Here is a 24,018-nt window from a genome sequence, read left to right as displayed (position 1 = left end):
GGTGGGTTTTCCGAGGAATTTACTATGTTACAACTTTATCAATCCATAAAGAATGACTCCATTAACATCGGGACTTTTGTTTTCTCGGAAAAACTACGAGATTTGCCTATAACAGTTTCTGTGGGAAAATCAAAGACTGACGCGTTTGACATTGTGATGGCAAATATGAATGTTGTTCAAACAGTGTCGTTGTTTGGTCATTATGTGAGATTCAACCTTGTAGAAGATAAAGACCAAAACAGTGTGCGAAACTAACTTCAAAGTCCTATAGACTTTCGGTCCATAGACATTTCATTTTCTATAGACCGCAGCAACTTCCTATGGACCGAAATTTAGAATACTACATTCAATGCTAAAATATTGAAATTAAAATAAATAATACATGAAAACTTGTTCATACATAGTTTAATTATATTCTCTTTCAATCTCATAGACCAACTTATTAATCAACATTTCATTTTCTTTTTCATTTTGTTCAGGTTCACTGTCTGAATCACTTTCTGGTTCCATGTATTCTGTCTCAGGTTCCATCTCAATCATAGTCTCTGTCTCTGCCACCTGAACTGTCTCTGCCACCTGAACTGTCTCTGCCACCTGACCTGTCTCTGCCACCTGACCTGTCACCAGATTTCCTTTCTGTCGTTTGGTTTGACGTTCAAAATCAGGCCTTCTATTCCTTCCTGAGGGTGTGGCCTAAATTGATATTGAAAACAATATGCACTGAACCAGTAAAAGAAAATTTTACACTCTGTTACAATATTGTATAAATAATCACAGAAGAATTGTTAAATCAGAAATGCTGTTCCTTACCATCCAGAGGGATATGGCATCAGCAGGATTGAATTCCTGAATGTTTGGTGACTCTGTCTTTATGGTCATGATCTCAGACAGTGTTTGGGATGACATTCTGGATCTCTTGTCTAGAAAATGTAAATAATATTCATCAAAACATTGTTCTTTGCTAAAACTTTCATTTACTAATATATATATTGAGAAAATACTCTTTCTTGGTTAGACTTCCATTTTATCTAATTAGTTCTTGTCCTATATTTCTAATATGCAATGTCTTATAGTTACTAACCACTTTTGATGAGTTTCATGTGCGAAAAAGATCGCTCATTAAACACAGATGTAGGGGGAAGGCTCAGCACTAGGTCTGCCAAACTCAGGATATTGGAGACTCCATGGTTCTTAAATGCAGCATGCACAGCTCTCCACTTCAGAGTGGGAATTTCTTTACCATACCTAGATCAAATACATAAATAAAACTAATGACAATTTGGACGATCCATGGTGTTTTGCTTATAAGAACTGGGTTTTATACTTATGCAGCACATAAACAATTTTGGTTTAGATAAAATTTTTATAAAAAACAGTAATTCATTATGTACCTCTGATACATGAGAGACTTTAACAATTGCCACTCTCGAATAGCCTCTTCTTTTTCCTCTGTCAAATGCAGCTTGAAGTGGTCAATGAACATACCAATTTCTGCTTTTCCAAAACCTGGATTAATACATATATGATAAGGATTGCCAACTGAATTCCATTGTACAATTTTCAAATAAAAGCAAATACATATGTATGACTGAACAAATTCAATGTAGTTAATTATGTAGTTAATTATATTTCTTTCAAAGCTATAGCCAGTATCAATATCTAAATATCTTGGTATTTATTGACAAATTAATGCAAGTTTAGATTATAATAAAATGTAATCACATCACAGGTATTTAAACATCAAAATGAAACAACAAGGTTAACAAAACTGAAAGTGAATAAAAAACAAGTAACATCAACTCTGAATCAATATTTAAATCACCAATGATTGCATCCTTTTCATTTTGGGGAGGCCAAGAGGAAAAACTAAAACACCTTGTACATGCCACCACCTCTCTATGAGAATCAAATCTCTGGGACAAACATTGCTTTACAGCAGCTGCGAGTTTGTCATGATGCACATTTGCAATGCCCTTTAAGGCAATTCCAGAAAAAGAGTTTTCCTTTCTAAGGAATTCTAGTTCCTCACTAACACTGGATTGGAAATGAGCAAATTGATAGTAATTATAATTTTAGTAAGTTTTAGAATAAAACTACACAAATATTGTTATGTGAATTTATAATGATTCATAATTTTTGTCATATTGACTTGAAGTAATTATCATATCTAATAAAAAAAATATTGAGTCTAAGCTTAGAACTTACATGATGCTTTCTGGTGAGAGAAGGTCTATGTCGAATCCACCATAACCAGTGCATCCCCAAGTGTGGTGTCTTCTCGTTGCAAATATAACGACAGCTTGGTAACCGGTGCAAGGATATCCTATAAGTATTTAAATGAATGGTGTGCATTTCATACTGTTATCACATTTATTTATAAAATTGGAATTTCAAAGCTTAGGATTTTTTATTGTTAATATAATCAAATCACTTAATTACCTTCAGCATAAGTAAATATGCAACAACATTGGCATCATGGGCCAATTTTGCCAATCCTTCAGCCTTTGGGTTCTTATGCGATGCGTTGTCAAGCTGGGAAGTGATAGCTGCATAGCTCCTCCTGAAGATATTAATGGCTTTGACGGTATGAGGGACCCATCTCGTACCGTCAACTCTGGTAGGAATTGAACATGTCATATCCAGGACTTCAAACATACTCTTCAGTTCTTTCTTCTGCTTTGGGCTTTTGCTGTAGAAATAATAGAGTCCAATCAGCATTGTCATAGCTCGGTCGTAAGATTTACTCATGGTGTGCTTTACAGCGTCTTTGATACCCAGTTCCAGTCTGTGGGCTAGACAATGGATAGGAATAATATCTGGGGATATGGTTTTCATCAGTGTACATACACCATTACGAATGCCCATCATATTTGATGCTCCATCTGTGGTGATTCCTATGACCTTTTTCGGGTTTATTTTAAACTCTTCGAGGCAGTCAATGATGGACTGGTAGATATCCTGAGATGACGTAGACTTTGGATTTAAAAATTGAAGAAACCGTTGCTGTTTTACTCCGTCAACACATGTGTGAACATATAACGACTCTTGTTCCATTCCACCTGAATCTGTGGCTCCGTCAATTGAAATGGAACAGAAGTCTGCATAGTTCAAAATTTGTACAGTTTTGTCCGATTCTACTTTTGCAATGTACCGTGCAAACGTCCGTCCTGCCTTATCATTTTCATAAGTGTTACCAATATCAAGGCCCTTGGCCTTATCTAATTTGCACAGCCACACATAATCCTTAAAGGACTTATCTAACTTGGAAACAGCGTGTACATTTCGGAATCTAATGTTCAGTTTGTAAAGCTGTGTAGCATTAAGCTGTCTAATGGCGACGGAAGCTGGAGAGGGTTGGTTGCTGTTTTTTGTCTGGGCAGCCTTACTACTGTCGACGTGAAACTTTGACCCTTCGTGTGTCTTAAGAGAATCCACCTTAAAATTGCTCGTTCCAGAAATCCATAACTTTGCTTGTACATTTAACGAGTCTAGTTTTTCTCCCCAATGTTCACGACAATACGAACAACTCATTTTACCTTCTGTTTCTTCGTATTCTAACCAGGGTCGGCCATTTTTCCAATGCTCTTGAAAGCTTCTACTACGCTTTACTTTGTCATACTCGGCATCTTTTTCTGTCTTGCTCGCTGTCTTCGGTGCCTTCCGCTTTATATTAATACCCGGGCGTGCACCCTCAACATATTTTAAGCGGTCGAAGAAAGACATGTTTTGATGTCCGCCATTAAGTAATAACAACTTAACCTCCCCTCATGTTAAAAATAAAATATTCCGATTCGAATTATTTCTGCATATATCGTGGAACAAACTATTATAACTAAGGGGTGAACAGAATACATCAGTGTAATACAGACGTTTTATTTAAACTGGTCCTCCTTTTTGTGGTTTGTTTATTAGAGACAAGCAGGAAACCAGTTTTTTTACTCAGAATTCCTATAGACAAGTCGGTCTATTAATATTTCGATCGGTATAGACCGACTAGATTTTCTATAGACATTGTCTACCGGTCCACCGTTAATTTCGCACACTGCCAAAAGAAAAGCATCGCATGTGAAATGCCATCGGAATCGGGGACAAATGATTCTGGCGCTGTATTTAGTAAGTATCATAAAAAACATATTTATGCTTAATATCGCGATATTCCGGGCATATTTTCACATCAATGTTGCCTATAACAGTTTCTGTGGGAAAATCAAAGACTGACGCGTTTGACATTGTGATGGCAAATATGAATGTTGTTCAAACAGTGTCGTTGTTTGGTCATTATGTGAGATTCAACCTTGTAGAAGATAAAGACCAAAAGAAAAGCATCGCATGTGAAATGCCTTCGAAATCGGGGACGAATGATTCTGGCGCTGTATTTAGTAAGTATCATAAAAAACATATTTATGCTTAATATCGCGATATTCCGGGCATATTTTCACATCAATGTAGTTAAGTATTTCCTGATTTTATGTGATGAATTCTTGAAATTAAAAGAAGGCATAATTTTTGAAAATATAAAATTATTCAGCATCAGTAATAAAGATTCATTGAAATATTTGCATCATAGGAAAATATATAAACACAATGATATGAAGCAACCAAGGGTGAAAAAAACTTAAGGACAGGTATTAAATGAGTTTAATATCATTACAGACAATTAGTATGACTTTTCAAATCATACCAGATAGATATGATCTGATAGACTATTGGATGAAATCAAATATGAATGTTCAAACAAATAATAGAAAATGTGTTTATATTTATAGCTTTGGCGAATTCTTTGACACTTCGATTTACTTTAGTTAACTATAGTAAACTATAGTTAAATAACTATAGTTAACTGTAGTTAAATTTAGTATAATTTTGTTAGGGATAGCAGGTGTGGCACGATAAAGATCCCTCTCTGCTTAAAGGACGGCCTTTAAGCAGAGAGGGATCTTTAAGTGCCGAGCATAGGCCTTAATTTGCAGCCCTTCATCGGCATCTGACGTCTCCATATCAGTGAAATATTCTGGAGACGGACGTTAAACAGTTTACAATCAATCGATACTGTGTATTTCGGGTAAAAGTATATCATGTTAGAAATCAGAGGAAACGTACAGTAACTATTATATTGAAATCACAGGTCATATAAAAAGAAACTGTAAATATATGTGTCAGTGATAATTGATTATATATCTTAAATATTTACAGAAAAGTGCAACAGTCAGTTCCATCACGTGGCGTCGTGAGCCTCAAGACCTCTACCTAGGTAGCAACACTCTTATGGAGAGCAGTTTCCGTCATGCCAGCAGTGCAGGAACTCTTCGTCAAACTACTCCATCAACTGCAGGCCTCTCTAACGCAATCTCAACATTTGCATCACCATCAACCCCAGTTTTGCCAGTTCTACCATTAATAAGTCACAAGACCAACTTCATGAGCACGATTTCCGCTCAACTGAAAGGGCTTCAGACGACTGTCAACATTTTACGGCAGGATTTATCACTTGCAAACACCAAGCTGGACGCTGTCAACAGGCGTATCATCCGACTTGAGAACCTTTTAATAGACGAAGGCTAAGAACGCGAGGAACCTCCTGAACAGCTCCAGGCAAGGGTACTCCCACACGGAGACTTGGATCCCCGAAGATCTACGGATGGAAGAACTGATCTTGACTAGCCTACAGCAAGAAACCCACAACCCGGAAATATAGATTAAGATTTTCGCCACTGGACAGAAATCTAATTACAATTGGTTTGGTGGTAGACGGAAGGAAAAAGAGGAGTTAGACGGGAGAAAGAAAAGGGCCATCAGAACTCATGTTGAACATTTCTACCAAGAGGTAAAAGATGCTGCCGTCTGGAGAGACCTTGTTGTGTCCAGAATCAACGAATGTCTTTGACGGCCAAGGAAAACCAACAAAGAAAACGTTAATCCGACATCCGAGGTGAACCCACAGCCGACTTTTCACAAGCCCACGGAATACCAGCGCATGGAAAAACAGGCAACGGAACATTCAGCTGTAAGCGTTGACCCCCAAAACGGGTCCAGCAATCCAAACATGTTCCCCTCAGAATGGGCCTCTGCTGCACCATGTGCGGATAAACAAAGAGGCGTTACAAATTGTATGAGGAAGAAGAGTCCAAAGCCCGGGATAGGAAAGCTGCCACTGTCAATAATGGGCTTCAGGAGGGCCATAGTCAAACCCCTGTCGGCAATGATGGGTGAGGAAAACTCTTTTTACTACTAGCACACCAATCATGTTCGTAGGTCCCTACAAAAAGCATCGAATAAAATTATGCCCATAATTGAAACCCTAAATGAAACTGACATGAGTAACTGGTGTCGCCAGCTGGTGGTTGTCAACATTATAAGGGGAGGTGACTCCCCACATGTCATCCCTGTACAGTGCGATGGCATGTTCAATAACCCCCTGTACGGTGTGGTTTAGAACCCTATCAATTGGCGACGCAAACTGTGTGGTCATTTGCTGAAAATGTCACATCTAATAGTTAAAATGGTTATAAAAAATAAAATCTGTTCAAAACATGGCCACTTACTAGAGTACTGCTAACCACCAATGTAGTCCTGTGATGTGTGGGGCAGACCTACCCATGCAGCATACAATAGGGGATGAGTTCATACGGGCTCGGGAGGAGATTACCTCTATAAGGATGGTCTGCTGCGAACTAAACATGTCCATTATAATGACACTCGTCACTTGTCTGAGAATATCAGAAAGTCAATTATAAATTAAAAAACTCCGGAGTTCTTCTGCCTAGAATGAGGCAAGGTTCCATGTCTGCATTTCAAGGAGGTTGTCTTCAGTTTTACTGGGCAGGACGATCAGAACTCGCAGAAAGCCGACAGCTTTAGCAGAATTTTCACACTTAAAAAACCTACCAGAAGACGATAAAGCTGTCCTGATGAGGAAATGGGAGGCCAAGTTAAGGAATTTCTCAGCCTCTCCTTTGACAATCTCTGTTGAGGGTCTGTTTAAGAAGGACGGACAGAGAGTGTCCATCTGTGGAGTTATAAAGGAAGTAAGTCATCTCACCGATTTTTTCAAAGCAAATCAAATTTTCAGACGGATTTTTTTGGAAATGTTGCTTCAGGGGAAACTCTTTTGCAATCTTTTTTATAATGATATGCAAAAAGAAGGAGAATCATTAGTATCTCAGTCGCGAAGACTACGCTTAAGGATATTGTTTATTGCTGTTTGATGTGAATAGTACTTTCGACAGCAAAAATAATCTACCCCTACTAAGGAAAGGTCACACCAGATAACAACTAAAATTTGATACCACTCTACAAGAAGCTGTGACTTGCATGTGCATTTTCCTTTCGTTTTAAGGATTAAGGCTGCGCGTAACGTCGATATCAAGTATTGGATGACAAGCAGTTATAGAAGGCAATGCTAAAATATCATTTTTTTCATAAATCATACGGAGGCGTATTTCCGGCTGATACTGTTTTACAATTTAAAAACCCGTATGGGTTTTATATTTTAAACATCGAAAAGGTGGTACATTTTTACACAATCAAATACCAATGTATAGAACCAAATATAATGTTTCTTACATCAATCAGTTTATATTGGCAAATCACTAGGAAAAGTTCATTATTTAATTGAATATTTTCTTTATTCATCCTCAGAATGAGACTTATCTCCGATACGACTGCAAGAGTCCTACCTGGAAGAAAGTCAGTAATGCGACTGTCTCTACTCAAAAACTTTGGCTGTGGTGAATTTGTTTTAGGTAATTCCCTTTAAGAATAATTATAATTATACTAATGAAGTCCAAGTTAATGATTTTACTGGTGCATACTTTTTCATTGTTCTGCATTGAACTCCCAATATTTACTACTAAAATGAAGGCCGACAACACAAGAGGACAATTCTTTTTCGCCGATGTGAACCAGAGGTTGTTACACTGGTGCGTCACCAACTCTGGCCATCTTCTCCAAAAACCCTACCATAGCATTGGACTTTGAGCTGATGAAGTGGTTTTATTGTTTGTTGTTGGAGGGTCATCTTAGTCTCCGAAGTTTCACCACAGTCCTTTCCACACGTCAATCCAAACATTAAGTTGGATATACCAAAAAATAGTATTACATGACAGTCATTGTTAAATCTATTTTTACATATAATTGATCATCGAAATAAAATATTTAAGAGCCAGTCCGCGAGAAAACCATGCAGAACTGTCCAAATCGAAGGTTGTCATATCTTAATGAAATTCGGTGGGTAGTTAGACTTATAATATGTTATTAAAAAATGACCAAAAAAATTCCCATCATTCAACATGGCAGCTGTAGGCAGCCCCACCTCCTTTTTGCACATTTAAGTGCAAATGCACTTAACAAATACAAGAAAATTGGTAATATTCACATTTGATTTACTTTACTCAAAATTAAATTTGCATTTCCATTAAGGTAATTTTAAGTAACATAAGACTATGTTCTTTCAAAATTGACATTTATCATAATCAAATATGCAATATATCAAAGGGCAGACAACTCTTGAAAATTGGCATGATGTCAATTTTCAAGAATTGCCAAAAGTATTACAAATTTAATGCCCCAAATCTTCCAAGACCAATCTTTGAAATTCATTTTTTTATTTCATTGTACAAATATAACTCTAAACATTACTTTTACAAAATATTGAGCTTGGGAAATAATAAATAATTTAGATATGGAGATTTACAAATTGCCAATTTTCGAAAAAATTGCTCAAATTCAAATGGGTTACAAAGTCAAATATAGTACTTTAAATTATAAGAAATTGTTGTTAGATATTGAAACATGTAACACTTTTTTTTTACATAATAATTAAGATTGAAAATATTAAAATTAAAAATTAAATTGTCAGAAATTACCCCTTATATGAGGATAAGCATTTTGCCAATTGTTTAGAAATGAAAAAAAGGATAATTGATTGGTTTACTTGCATTTTTTTTTTCAACAATCAGATTAATATTTATGTTCCTTACATTTTGTAAGTTAGTTTCTTTTTAATCAATAAAAGGGAAATTACAAGTATTTAAATTCAAACGGACTCTATTTCAGTATCATTCATATAAATTTTGAGTGTTGAACATATAAATTTTGAGCCTTCGGTAAGTTGTTTGCTTTCTGCCAATTTCAAATTGGTACAATCTTATAAAAATACTGACAGGAGACGTTATACAAAAAACTCCATAAAGGAGTTTAAGAAAATGAAAGATGCTGCAGTTTACTTTTATCCCACCTCTCCAATCAAACAATTGTCTCCCTTTTTTCACTTGGCAAACTCTTTTCAGGTAAGTTTAATTTTAACCCCCCCCCCCCCAACCCTTTCAAAATCGTTTCTCCGTCACTGCAATGACTGCGATTTTCGTGCATAAGAGATTTTATGATTATGAATTAATCAACTTGAATTAAATAATGGGGGATTGAATTTATAAAATTCATATTGTTTATAAATTTGTGTATTTAAGGTGATTAATCATATTTAAAAAAAATATGTTTTCCTTTCCGTTTTCCGTTCCTCGTTTTATCAACACCCCTCCAGAACCCTTATCATTTTTCATTATTTTATCCATTTCAATATTAGTATGTCAATTGTGGGGATGTGGATGGGGTTAAACGACTGGGTACTAGATACACTCGACAGAACTTGATACCCCCCCCCCCTCCCCCGGCTCCCCCAATTTGAATGAACAGTCATTTAGGGTATTCCGAATCAGCTTTTACATTTTGACTGCAGATGACTTTATTAAAAATTTTCACATGGTTTTTTGGTATCAAAGGAAAGACAATTTAGTGAAAAATCAGATCTACTTTATAGAACGAGTCTTTCTTCGATACAGCCACCTTGACAGGGTTATTTTTGGATAACCTTTTTAGTGTATTGCGAATCAACTCCGGGTATTTCGAATCACCAGGTAAATGGATGATGAAAACGGTCAGAAAACATCATCATAATTGATGAACTAGTTAGTATTGTTTATAAAAAGCTCAAAAAATAAAAAAGAATTAAAATTTTCTTCATTGTTCATGTTTATTTAAAAGTTGTCAACACCCACCTCTTTATTCGCACTATAAAACATCTTTTCAGAAGCGGATCATGCAGAAAAGCAATTATTACCAAGAAAATAGGGGTTTCAGAAATTACATGACTGTAAATTGTTGTCCTGTAAATATAATTATGTCACTTTTTTGCCCCTGTGATATTTTTCGCATCAAAACAATTAACATTGAAAACATCATAATTCTACGAATCGGCTACCCCCCCCCCCCAAAAAAAAAGATCATATACATGTAATGATGATGATAATAAAAGAAATGTGTGAAAAGGAATAAAAAGTATATGCGTGCAAGTCCATATATATTAACACATTTATAATAAAAGGATCAACACTGGTCAAGCTACTCATTAACTCTTCACAAATTTTCCATTTCATAATTTTCATAGGTCCCTTGCATGTAAAGAAAACCGATTTATCAAAAATATCGGGCATATAACAAGTATGCAGGTGTGCAATTTCTTCAGTTGCGGTCATGCACATGATACATGTACGTGTATCGAAATACCCTAAACTGTAGGGGGCTACAAATGCGGTTGTAACCTAATATCGTTTTGAGATGTAATATAAATTATTAATGCTCATGAAAGCTTATAATATTGCCGTTCTGTCAATACCTATTATGCTAGATTTCATCCATCTATATGTACAACGCCACAACATCGACGAGATATATTCTGCAACGTTTATACACGGAAACTTTCTTCGAGAAGGATAGCAAATTAACGAATTAATTAGGTAAATTACCGAGTGTCGCGAAATGCGGGGTGATTCGAAATGCCCTGAATGACTGAATATGAATTCAGTCTTTTATCATGTTTGTCGCCAGTTTTAAATTTTTACCACTTTGTACTGCAAACTAGCAAAGTTTCGGCTGCAGTAACGACTCATGTTTTCTTTTTTTTTTGGGGGGGGGGGTAGTACCCTCCCCCGAATAATTTTGCCAATATTCATCGTGGAGGGTCCTATATCGATGGGGGTACCTCAATCGGTGGCATCTACTTTTGAGCTGATGATTTTTAATTGGAGTGACTTTATCAATATATATGAATGTTACGTAACACGGTTGTTTAAAGTATGTAATGTAAAATTAAAAACATGCCCAGGAATGACGGTGTTTGGTTAACTCAAAGACACACTAAATTTATGAAACTTAAACAATTTACATGTAAATTGAAATTACCAAATATTTTTTAATTTGTTGAGAGTATGCAATCAAATACCTGTTTGTATTCTTATATTTTCTCAACTGATGACAAAACAAGTTGCTAAGACACTAAGAAAAAATACGTACGTTTATATTGAAAAAGTATGATTTTAGTTAGTGAGTCCTCCATTATTTTCCCCTCGCTTATTTCATTATTACATGTTTCATATGTGTTTTTCTTTTCCTTTTCATATTCTGATTATGATGTACTAGTATATCATATACTTGTACCTCCGACCTGAATTTATACATGTGATGTTGTAAATATATTCTTCATTGTCCTCATCATCATGTACCCGAAATGGTTTGCATGAATAAAATGATCTTAAACTTGAACGAGACTAGGAGCCTTACACAAAATATCAAATGTATATTTTGATTAAAAATATGTTATTATTTGATTTAATTTCCCATTCAATATTGTACTTGTTAGGAAATTTTTTTAACTGTTAATTACCATGAAATACATGTAGATTCCCCAAGGACAGAACCCTATAGAAAACATAGCAACTACATGTATAATGCCCAAAATAAAAAAAAAACAAATAAACATCTGATGACCTTTTATTTTTTTTACTTTTATGGAATTCTTGGTAGTTGATAATGTAGGTTGTCCCCCCCCCCCCCCCACACACACACTGAAACAGCTTCCTTTGGGCCTGTTATTTGTTTATTCAAGCTAAATTGTTGTTTCTTTCTTACATTCAAATATTTTAAAATAAGTTTTTCCTCTTTCATAATGCAATAATGCTCCACAACAACTTCCCAGGTGAAGAAAAAAATTTTCATACAAGACTTTTTTTCCATATTGACATAACTGTTACTTTTTACCCAATATTACAAAAGAGTTCCAAAAAGGGGAAATAACAATTTAACTCCAGCAAATTGGTAACAAGGGGCTAAAATAAGCAAAAGAAAGTTATATGAAGTATTCAAATTAGTTATTCCTCTTCTTAAAAATACATTAGATTAAGAATCTTCTGTTGTTCATTTAAATATCATAGAAATAATCCAAAAATATGGTAAAAGTCTGTTATGGTAAATATGAAAATATGGTATTTCAAAGTTAATTCACAACATGTAGATATTATTTCCCAAGCTAAATATTTTAATACAGAGTAGACCTTAGATCATTCTTAAAGTAAAAATTAATTTAATTTAATTTCAACCTTGGTCTTGAGAGAAATGAGGATCTAAAAATGGCTAAAAATTCATACTCATTTATTTAGGATCTATAAATAGATGTGTAAAAAATAAAATATTCGTTTGAATTCAGTTTTTCCTCATTAATTTTGTTAATTGGACCATGACTTTGAAAATAAAACAAAATTTGAAAGTAAACTGATGACAAAAGGTAACTTTTTGACTTGATCATTTTGTATACATTTTCCATTAAATTTTGTGTGATTTTCGACAAATATGCAAATGAGCTGTTACTAAAAATAAATGCAGGGTTCGACATTTTTTGGTGGATATTCTGACTTCTACCTTTATGTAGAAAATTTTAAGGCACTTAAAATTCCCAAGTTGCAACCTTCCATTTGGACGTTTTTTTGAATTTTGCATGGTTTTCTCTCGGACTGGCTCTTAAGTAAATAAAAGAATATTGTCAAAGCTTCATCGTGTACCATTTATTAGCCTTTATAATCATCAATCAATTAAGAAATACAAGAGAAATACAAGAGATGTTTTGAAAACACTTATATTTCCCTCCCTCAAATGAAATCTCTTTGTAAGTCCAAGGGGCAAAACTCTGTCAAAAATGGTGCGATCGTACCAAAAACGGAACTTGACCTAAAAATAATCAAGTTCTGTTGCTGCAACTACCCTTTTTTACTTTATGTGACTTTATTTTGATGACAAAAAAGATAGCCTAAAAATGATTTGAAATTTTTTTAGGCAATTGAGGATCATGGACTCTCCAGGATATACTTCACGCAGAAGTATGCCAGTAAGAAAGATATGGAAAGACAGAAGAGACGGGTAAGAGCAGCATTACCACAGAAGAAACGTCGTAGACTGGAAGTGCTATATGCCAAATTTGGTTGAAATTTGTTAAGTGGTTTTAGAGAAGAAACTGAAAATGTTCAAATGTTAACGCACGAAGAAGGCGAAAAGTAATAGCAATAGTCACCTGAGTTTACTAAAAATCAAATATGTGTACTTTAATGAATGGTTTTTGAGGTAAATGTGAGAACAATCATTTTACAATTGATCACAGCTCTTTGTAGAGTTGATCATACTCTTGAATAAAAATTTGAAAGTTGGTGTGTTAGCATTATTTAAAAGGATTTGTGGTTGTCTATTTAAGGTGCACTATGTTCTTCTATAATACCTGGAAAGCACATCGGAGAGATGTTGAAAAAGATTCCTTCTCAGAAAAATTCCCATATTCGTGATTTCGATGAAAATGCTATTCCTACATACATCTTCTTTATATAGACACAAAAGAGACCTTTTACTGTGACGAGGCAGGATGTGGTAGGCATCCTAGAATACTGCTTTTTGATGCTTTCCTTTCAAAGGGGTTTTCTGCATCATTTAGAGATCCAAAATGAAGGAAATTCTGTGACTAGAAAAGTGAAAGGAAGTTAGTGCAATAGGTATTTATATTATGAATGAATCAGATTACATAAGAAATGGCCTCTTTGATCTTTTTTGTGTCCACAATCATTAAAATATTTACTTGATTAATCTTCAGGTGTCTATGTAGATGGAGCAACCCTTAAGTGGGATCATCACAAAACTTTTGATGGACTATCTGATGGTGAAATTCAAAATCACCTGATCTGGAAATGAGGAAAGAAAAATCCTTGAAAAGATTGCCTAGGATGTTGCAAAGCAAGTTTGTGTACGCATACATATAGACTAATCAAAGGGCCCCGCTGGAGATTTTCTTCATGCCTCTTCTTAACCATACCAGGAAAATTGATGTTATTATAAAAGAAAACATTAACACATATTACTCAGACCACTTGGCTATATTTCTCCAACTTACTATACCTCCAGTATCAGAGTAAAGATTTCAGCACACAGCTTAAAAATTGTTCAATTCCTTGTTTTAAATATATATATATATCATGTACGTGTAGTAGATGTATTTATCCAATAAATCAAATACTTAGGTATATAAAATAAATCTAAAAAAAACCTTTTTATTTCTTAGAAGGTTTTCGGCTATTGCAAACACCCCTTTTAGATCCACCTACACATTTATTTTACATAGACATTTCATACATTGGTCATACACTTGAATTCTATTGGTCCAGAGGTTTTATATTGTCCAGAGCAAATATTACCAAGAAAATGAATCTTATAATCATGTACATGTAAAAAGTTTTCTGGGAAATTTTATGTAAATATATTCCTTTTTTCTGATACAAATACCCAGACAAAGAAAGAGCAATATTTATAATTAAATAGTTGTTAGTCAGATGGGCTTGGCTCCATAAAATCCATTTTATTTGAATCAATTATGCTGGCGATTTTCCCATTACATATTTATGCATACTTATATCATATGAAAGAACACTTTTGACATATTAACAAATAAAACTTTAAATTTACTATTTTTTTAACAGAAACCAATACAGACACGACCGTACAGTATTTTGAGGGCTCCGCCCTCCCCTCAACAGGTAGCACCACCACCAGAAAGAGAGAAGAGGAGGAGACTGCCGCTCCCACAACCAGGGAGGGTGGTGGTGGCACAACAGGTAGCGGCTACACCTCAACCAGAGAGAATAGTGGTGCCACCACCACCTAAATTACCACCACTGAGGATCCTTCGGGCCCTCTCACTACCCCGTCCACCACAGAATTGAATAATCTAAGTACCCCTGAGAGCCCTAATACTACCTTGCTAGTTATAGGTAATTTTTTATGCAAATGTTGATACACATCATCAAAATTATTTGTCTTTAATTATATTTATACCCATTGTTGACTATATGTTAAAACTTTATAAGAAAAAAAGCAACACTTTTATATTAGTCAGAGAGCAATAACATCAGCTGGTTTAAATATAAGAAAACATGTTCAAACTGAGCCTTACGAATTTTGCATTAAGGAAGTGGATTATAGAATGCATCTTTTGCATTTTTGTCACTAACTATAGAGGCATATCCTAAACCCTGTCAACTAGACAAACTTATTTTTTGTTGTTTTTTTAATATCTTTTCAGGTACTGTTTCCTGTGTCATATGTATTGTCCTGGCCTTTACCTTCGTGTATCTGTGTAAGAGAAGACATCCAGCAAACACCTTCACCTTTGCCAGTGCCACATCATTCTTAACAAATTTTCTTTCCATTAACATCACCCTTAAGTATAGACACATCTATTCCCTAACACCTACTCCCATAGTAAAGTTCAATATTTTAATAGACCCTCTACCTATGACATGTTTTGTTAAGGAGTAAATTTTTTTTAGCCCTAAATAACCGACCAGTTAAGAGCAAGTTCGATTTCTCTCACGAACACTTGCCCTGAACAAAACTGCAAACAAGGTCATTTGGAGACTTGAAGATCTCTTTGAATACGTCGAATAGGCAGTGTTGAAGAGTTATAGAGATTGAACGCATAACAACAGACAGACAGAGGAGAGAGCTAGAGAAAAACAGGAAACAATAATATGCCAGCAGGCCAAATTAAAAAAAAAGTGAGCTAGCTCACATACCCCACGCTCCCCCAAAACTTGACGGTGTAACACATAATTAAAGGCACAGTGCACTTTAAATACATATTATAGATCAAAAAGGGCAATAATTGCAAAAAAAAATCTTCATATCAAAATCTCTTGCATATGAGGACATTTAAATGTGGAATGAAGTTTCTAGATAAATAATGGAATCAAAATTTCTTGGCATTATACAAATCCAAAGATTAATTTGAAGTGGTTCGGGGGGGGTGGGGGTTGATCAATTTTCTTGAATAATAGGCAAAACTCTTTGGGATAAAATAATGGAATATGTCCTTAATATCTGCATAGGTTGACGAAACTATGTACAAAAGTTTATAAGAGGAGTGGTGCTAACAAACTGTTCATCTTTAAATTCAAAACATGGCCAAAAAGTCTTAGTTTGAAAGTGTGGAAATTCCCGGAAAAATTTAAGAATCGGAATTTCCTGGTAATATGCACATCAAAACATTGTGTCCTAAATACTTGCAAAGTTTAACGAAATTCTATGCAGCGGTTTATGAGGAGTTGCGCTGACAAACTGTTCATCTCTATGTTCAAGGTATGGCCAAAAACCTAAGTTTTTAGTGCGAAAAGTCCCGGAAAAAATAAAGGAATCGGAATTTCCTTGTAATATGCACATCTACATATTGTGTCTTAAATATCTGCAAAGTTTAACGAAATTATGTGCAGCGGTTTATGAGGAGTTGCGCTGACAAACTGTTCTTCTCTATTTTCAAGGTATGGCCAAAAATCTAAGTTAAAAAGTGTGGAAAGTCCCAGAAAAAAAATGGAATCGGAATTTCCTGGTAATATGCACATCTACACATTGTGTCCTAAATACCTGCAAAGTTTGACGAAATTCTGTGCAGCGGTTTATGAGGAGTTGCGCTGACAAACTGTTCATCTCTATATTCAAGGTATGGCCAAATGCCTAAGATAAAAAGTGCGGAAATTCCCGAAAAAAATTATGGAATCGGAATTTCCTGGTAATATGCACATTTACACATTGTGCTCTATATACCTGCAAAGTTTGACGAAATTTCGCAGGAGTTTATGAGGAGTTGCGCTGACGAACTGTTCATCTCTATATTCAAGGAATGGCCAAATGTCTAAGTTAAAAAGTACGGAAATTCCCGGAAAAAATTATGGAATCGGAATTTCCTGGTAATATGCACATCTACACATTGTGTTCTAAATATTTGCAAAGTTTGACGAAATATTGTGCAGCGGTTTATGAGGAGTTGCGCTGACAAACTGTTCATCTCTATGTTCAAGGTATGGCCAAATGCCTAAGTTAAAAAGTGCGGAAATTCCCGGAAAAAATAATGGAATCGGAATTTCCTGGTAATATGCACATTTACACATTAAATTTAAATATCTGCAAAGTTTGACGAAATTCTGTGCAGCGGTTTATGAGGAGTTGCGCTGACAAAAAAAGAGGACTGACTGACGGACTGACGAGTCAAAATTCAAAAATATTATACCTCCCGCAACTAGTTGCATGGGGTATAATTACTAGTTCAGTCTGAAGATCCCATATTTCCAATTCAACTTTTACATAATAGTCCACAGTTATTCCATACCCATTGCCAAAGAATTGCAGATTTCCTGGAAGAGGGCAAAAACATCTGGTGGTCATTGGAAAAGGAAAGCCTAAGCAGCCTTTAATAATCTCCTAACAGCACCTCTGATCTGCTTCAACACATGACACTTTCTCCTGACAAATGCATTGAAGACTTCCAGTCTGGGAAAATTCAACTCCCTCTACTTAAATTGATGCTTTACAATGGAAATACCACTACAATTGTTAGAAACCAAAGTAAGTTCTAAAGCGAAAAATTCTTGACAGACAGAAAACTTATCCAAAAAGAATTTTATCTTTTGCATATATGCCTGATGTACTAATCGACTATTTAAAACCTGTAAATAAAATTGTGTTTCGTAATTAAAGTAAAAACGCATTTTTCATTGTTGAAAAATTCCTCAATCTGCCTCTCAGAGTACATGAAATACGTCATTTTTTTTTTACCAAAATAACGTCACGTCATGATTGACAAGTTCATTGAGATCAGTGCTTTGTTTGTAACCAGCTATATGGGATTTAACTAATTTTTTTTATGCATTGATAAGTTTAATTAATTGTTGTTTATTATGCTAATATAGTTAAAAGCTAATTGCAAATTATTTCTTTTTCAGGTATTATTAGAAATGCACAAGTCATTTAATTATGTTTATGTCACAGTAAACTTTTCCCATATAAATTTGGCACAGCCCCTTTTTCAAGCCTTAACAAATTGCTGCGAAGCTAAAAAAACATGAAATCCAATCCATTTAAGTTAAATGGCACTACATGCCGACCCACCTATTGTTTTACAAATTATGTTGTCATTAAAAAGTTGTCCAAACCTTTTCTACCGCAAAGTAATCTGTATTTTAAATAATTATCATAAGACTAGAGACAGAGGAACCGGTTGCGCTATGAGTGCATTTCGTATACAACACATTGCAAGATAGGCCACCTTGACGTTTTCGATGCCTCTAAAGAGGCTGTTGGAGAGACGACCAGTCTATTCATCAGCCGCCAGAGTCTCTCCAGGGATGCAGCTTAAATGTTTCAGTATGTCTCCAACCAGCGTCTCCGTTGAGAAATAATCTTGTATGGGGAACACGCAGGAAATCTCAGTGGCCGAGAAAAGAATTGTTCAGGATTCTTTTAAAGGACCTTGGACAAACAAACTTGTTATAGGATGAAAGTTTGACGCAAAGTGAAGAGGCACTAAACTTAAATTTAAATGTATTTTTAAAAAAAATGTCTCACTGGCAACTGCTCTGAGATACCTCTGAAATGCAGAGTAGTCATTCCTTTCCAGTTTGTTCCTGTCTGTACATTCTGAATTAAATTCTGCTCTTAATAGAGCTGTTATACGCTCTACGTCCAAGCTATAACAGATGGATGGAATATAAAAATACAAAACTGGGCATCTGTCTGCATAGCTGCAAAAACAGGATTATTTCAAATAATTTCTAATCCCAATCCTGTAAATAGTCGTAGGCATGTGCGCTTAAAATGGTGGCCAAGGTTTTGTTTAACATCTCCACCATTCAATCTGGCTTTAGATGAAAAACTTTGTTTGAGTCTCCCTTATACCAAGTAGATCACACATGTCTTTGAAAACTCGACTCTCAGCATGCCTGTCGGTACTGTGTATTATTTCAGGTACTCTTAATCAACAGAGAAAGTTCTACCAGAACTTCTGCCACTGTTTGTGGATCTATATTTTTTCAGAGGATATCCCTCAGTCCACTTGATAAAAAAATAAGATTTTACGATTATCAACTTGTTTCCAGGTTCAGTCTCTGGAAAGAAATGTTAGCTGACCCCCAGCATCCCTACTTCTTTTCCTTCTATTGCATAATTAAATGTTTGCAAAGAACATCGTTTGGGCTGTTTTACTTTTTCCCAATTTTCATTTACAGTACGTTTCCATATGAGAAGATGCTGCAATTGTTCTGATGCTGCACCAGCTGCAATGGCAAGAAGCCTGTGCCAAATATAAAAATCTTGAGTGATGCTTCTATTAAAATTCGAGAATATAGAATTTCCAATGTGAAATTATCCTTGGACCATCATTGCTCTTGATTGCATCATGTCTTGTCATATTGTTCAACCTCCTCAGAAATAGTCTCTCTGAATGCTTGTTTTATGTCATTTAATTTATCAGCTGTGGTTTATGGATGGGAATTACCGCCAAAAGTCTATGTATCTTGCTTTTATTCTTATTCTGCCTACTTCTTTATGCTTTGTTATTATTGAAATTATATGTCACTTTATTGTTTTCGTATTCGTCTTTATTACATTTCACTTTGACTTTTATCCTTCTTCATTTTGCCCTTCTATGTTGCTTTATTCTTTTTAATTCATTTTACTTCCTTTTAAATTGATACAGTATCTCAATTACAAACGCGAATTCAATCACACAAAGAATGAAGCATATTCAATGAAGACGAATACAAGTTGTCAAAATTTAGTGCCGCATAAAAACGCTAGGTGGCAGGGGTGTTCGCTACGAGTGTTGGTAAAATTAGGTCAGCAAACCTGAGCCGGGGTTACTTTTCCATTCTCTGCCTTAATACTTTATCAATCGAATATCTGAAGGCCGAATCCGATCACACGATCCAATGATGGAAACTCCATATAATATTTATTTTCTCTGGGCACACAGGAATAGCGGCCTCTTTTTTTCAGAGATAACTGTACATACCGGTACTTTACTGAATATGTTCATTCATGAAAAGTCCGACCCACTTTGTAAGGGTAAGGGTCAAATAAGGTTAATGTAGTATAGTACATTTAAATTTGATACTATAGAAGAAGTTGAATCTAACCCAAAACCCACCCCGCCCCCTTAATATGATTTCATTGGCGTCGGAAGCAAAGTGAAAGTTGGGGCCGGGGGGGGGGGGGGGTAAGGGTAAGAAATATTTTTTAGACCTTCAAAAAAAAAAATGACAAGCAAAAAAAAAAAAGGGAGAGAAATGTCCACTGTCCAAACACAAAAATCCTATTTCGTGTGTGTGTGGTGGTGATTGGGGGGGGGGTCAGATTACAGTGCCAATTTTTCTTTTTCAAAACACCACCACTTTCCACATTTTAAACCTATACTGCATCGTGTCTAAACCTACACAGTAATGTTCAATGTCTATACTAAGTTTAACTTTGGGAAAAAGTGGGGGCTAAGCCCTCTCCCCGGTTCCGATCGACGCCTATGTATTTTTAAGTTTGGAAATGTCCTTGTTTTGTTTTGTTTTTTTTTTTTTGCTTGTCAAGTTCAGCGGATAGCTTGAATTTTCAAAATCGGTTCTACGTCACTGTTCTCTCGCCTGAAAAATATCACTCTACGAAAGTTATTTGTTGGATAATTGAATTCCAGTATAACAGTTTAATTGCCACATAAATGTTAAATATTTAAATACTAGATACCCCTTTATAAATTTATAAATTGAGTTGTTTTTCAAGACGTTCGCAGGCGTGGATCTAGGAAATGAAGTTAGATGGGGCGCCAAAAGTAGGCAAGGGATCTGTGGGCCGCCTTGAGGCCCCCAGTGGGTCAAGGGCAAAGCCCTGGTGGGGGCTCAGGAGGCGAAGCTCATGGGTTCTAGAGATTTTGTAGAGTAAAAATGAGGTCTACCAAGTAGGCATATTTACATTTTCTAGACGAAACTGTGATTTATGTTTACTTTGACAATTTTAGGGGGGGCCCCCTCCTCAAATCCGTCACTGGTTCCACTTAAATGAACTTTATTTCACGACAGATAGTAATTGCCCATGCGTGTGATTCTAGGGACGGGGCTTTGCAAAGGAGTGAGGAGTGTTATGGGTAGGCAAAGTCGGAACCATGCAGGGAACACCTTAGGCATACTAGAAACTCCCCCGTCTTTTTTATGCTTTAATATTTTACATTGAAATAGCACTTTTTAATAAAGAAAAAAATATCTTTAGAACGCAACGTATTTTACATCAGCCAGTAGAGTAAAAAAAATCTTAAAACTTGAAAATTCTGTATTTGGTGGTGGTGAGGCGGGGGGGGGGGGTGGTCGTCAACTTGTTTTCAGTACCAAATATCACTCATATGTACATATGCCACTAAGTACATGACTATTCATATATTTATTGACTACAATGCATAGGCGTCGACACCGGGGGCAGACGCCGTAGCTACAGTGCCACGGGGGCGATTGCACCCGGGGGGAGGGGCATCCACGGGACCGGGGGGCGGAATTCATTATCCATTTGTACTCGTGAAGATTATCTATGTCAAACGAAATGCATGGTTAAAATGATTTAATTATTAACCACTATTAAAATGGTTTCATTTTAACATTTATTCATATACATGTAGGACGGATAACTTTTCTTCAAAAACTGAAAACGTTAGCATATAAACATTGTTTTATGATTTAAAAAAAATATTCGGGGGAGGGGTGGCTATAAAGGGGGACGAATTGCTATATACAGCTAGATTTCCCACGGAAGACTAGCTATATATTGAAACTTCCCCGGAGGGAGTCTCACTGTATTGTCTTCCGAAGGAAGCATCACTTTGTAGTCAGTCTTCCAGGGAAAATCTTACCATCTTCCGAGGAAATGGCATTATCGGGTACATACCTGAACTTATAACAAACATCATTTGAAAATTTAAGTTCGATTGATAAGGTATTAAGGCAGAAAATTGAAAAATCTTTAATAAACCCGGCCCGGGTTTGCTTACCTAATTTTACCAACACTCGTATAGCAAACACCCTGCCACCTAGCGTTATAATGCGGCACTAAATTCGGACAACTTGCATTCGTCTTCATTGAATTTAGTGCCGCATTATAACGCTAGGTGGCATTGTTTAAATGATTGAATTTACGTTCGTAATCGAGATAATCAAGATAGTTTATTTAAGAAACAGTATCAAATTAAAAGAAAGTAGAATGTATTCACAAGAATAAAGCAACATAGAAGTAAGGACAAAATAAAGAACGATAAAAGCTCAAGTGTAATTTAATAAAGACGAATACGAAAACAATAAAGTGACATATAATTACAATAATAACAAAGCATAAAGAAGTAGGCAGAATAAGAATAAAAGCAAGATACATAGACTTTTGGCGGTAATTCCCTTCCATAGTGGTTTGCTTTCCACGGCCATTTCTTTGACGACAATTACATCATTCTCATCAATTCCTGAACATTTTCCAGAAAGGCAGTTCAAAGTGCAAGATTTTTAAATTCTTGAAAATGAAGATTTTTACATATATTCTTTCCGTCATTTGTTTGTAGTTGCTATAATTGTACGTCTTTGTTAATGCTGAAGGAAATTTGTGCAATTCCATTAATATTGTTATTTAATTTGCAATAAATCTATTATTTATTTATGTGTATCTTTTGTTACATATAGACTATGGAGATGACATATAGAGAGGTAATCTTTATGCCGCATAATTAAAGCCATATGTGGCGTAACTGATCAAAAAAATATATTTTTGAAAAATACAAAATTAAGTCAAGAAATATAGTAAATACATATAAATTGAAGCTTTTTATACAATTCTGAACTCGGAGAACACGTCGTTTTATCTAAAAATACGATTTTATCTTATTTAAATCTTTTGTATTTTCTTCCGAGTCGGAAAAAAATTCCGAGAATCCAAATTAAATTGTGATATCTTTATAACGCAATTGACTTAGATTTAGTAATTTACGGAAAAGTTCTATCTTTATATAAAGTAATTAAATAATACAAATAATAATTTCTTATAATTTTAGTCTAATAATTTTCATTGTACATACGCCATATATGCCTTTAAATATTCAGTAGCATTATAAAGTATATATATGTCTTACCATTGAGTTTGACATATTTTGGATTAAAATAGGATGTGGACAAAAGTTACGGGTAATATTTTCAGTAAAAGAACTGACGAGCAATATATTCTCGGTAACCAAATCTTTTTTTTGGTTCTTCAGCTGCAAGTTGTCTTCAATGTCAGGACCATTATACTAGGTAGAAGGATACGGAAATAACGAACAGCATTCAATCTCAACGTCAATTATGTCTGTGGTTACAATGTCTTGGCGTAGGATCCCTATGTTTTGCAGCATAACGCATGCAACAACATACATACACGCTCTGCCCGGGTTGGTAAGAAGTCCTACTGACAGGTAGGGAAATCTTTTCAAAGTACAATAGATTTGTTTAAGTAGGACTCTTGTCCTACAAAGGGCCCTTTTGAATTTCTCCCTACAGTGCATATCATTAGTTGTGTTAAAAGGAGTCATTAGGTAAGTTTTACATATTAATTTTCCAGGGGAGGGGGGGGGGGGGTAGTCTTTGACTTTTGTTGCCTAAAATCTTTCACTTTTCAAACCTATTTCACACATATTTGCGATGAACGGGGGGTGGGGTGTCTTTTCCTAGGGTCCATGGTATTTTTTTTCTTGCCTTTAATTTGCATAGAAATTTTTAAAGCTTGGTAATTCCTATTGCATGAATTAGAGACTTCGATCGAAAAACCCGAAATGGTGCGATTGCT

General features: G+C 35.3%; 2 protein-coding genes across 2 annotated transcripts; both read right to left on the bottom strand.

Moving 5' to 3' along the window:
- Positions 1–244: 244 nt before the first annotated feature.
- LOC134244673 (uncharacterized) lies at positions 245–1,487 on the bottom strand. The gene is made up of 4 exons (XM_062726924.1): positions 1,392–1,487; positions 1,082–1,245; positions 811–920; positions 245–693 (listed from the first exon to the last, which is right to left on the bottom strand). Exons 1-4 carry the CDS (start codon positions 1,481–1,483, stop codon positions 406–408), a joined length of 654 nt encoding a protein of 217 aa, XP_062582908.1. The 5' UTR covers positions 1,484–1,487; the 3' UTR covers positions 245–405.
- Positions 1,488–2,230: 743 nt separating this feature from the next.
- On the bottom strand, positions 2,231–4,042 carry LOC134244659 (zinc finger protein 862-like). Its single transcript, XM_062726911.1, has 2 exons — positions 2,440–4,042; positions 2,231–2,323 (listed from the first exon to the last, which is right to left on the bottom strand). The coding sequence occupies exons 1-2, from the start codon at positions 3,721–3,723 to the stop codon at positions 2,231–2,233; spliced, it is 1,377 nt and encodes a 458-aa protein (XP_062582895.1). The 5' UTR covers positions 3,724–4,042.
- Between the last annotated feature and the right edge of the window lie 19,976 nt (positions 4,043–24,018).

Source organism: Saccostrea cucullata, unplaced genomic scaffold (assembly GCF_032062105.1).
Source record: "Saccostrea cucullata isolate Sc308-1 unplaced genomic scaffold, CSIRO_AGI_Scuc_v1 ctg219, whole genome shotgun sequence".
NCBI classification, from domain to species: Eukaryota; Metazoa; Mollusca; class Bivalvia; order Ostreida; family Ostreidae; genus Saccostrea; species Saccostrea cuccullata.
The sequence above is the reverse complement of the archived record's forward strand: the minus strand, read 5'-3'. Positions and strand labels throughout refer to the sequence as shown.

Excerpts from the sequence above, each read along its gene's own strand:
- LOC134244659 (XM_062726911.1), bottom strand. The coding sequence starts at position 3,723 with ATGTCTTTCTTCGACCGCTTAAAATATGTTGAGGGTGCACGCCCGGGT. Across the intron at positions 2,324-2,439 it reads CATATTTACTTATGCTGAAG|GATATCCTTGCACCGGTTAC; the intron begins GTAATTAAGTGA and ends AAATACTTATAG.
- LOC134244673 (XM_062726924.1), bottom strand. The coding sequence starts at position 1,483 with ATGTTCATTGACCACTTCAAGCTGCATTTGACAGAGGAAAAAGAAGAG. Across the intron at positions 1,246-1,391 it reads AAGTCTCTCATGTATCAGAG|GTATGGTAAAGAAATTCCCA; the intron begins GTACATAATGAA and ends TATTTGATCTAG. Across the intron at positions 694-810 it reads ATGCCATATCCCTCTGGATG|GCCACACCCTCAGGAAGGAA; the intron begins GTAAGGAACAGC and ends ATATCAATTTAG.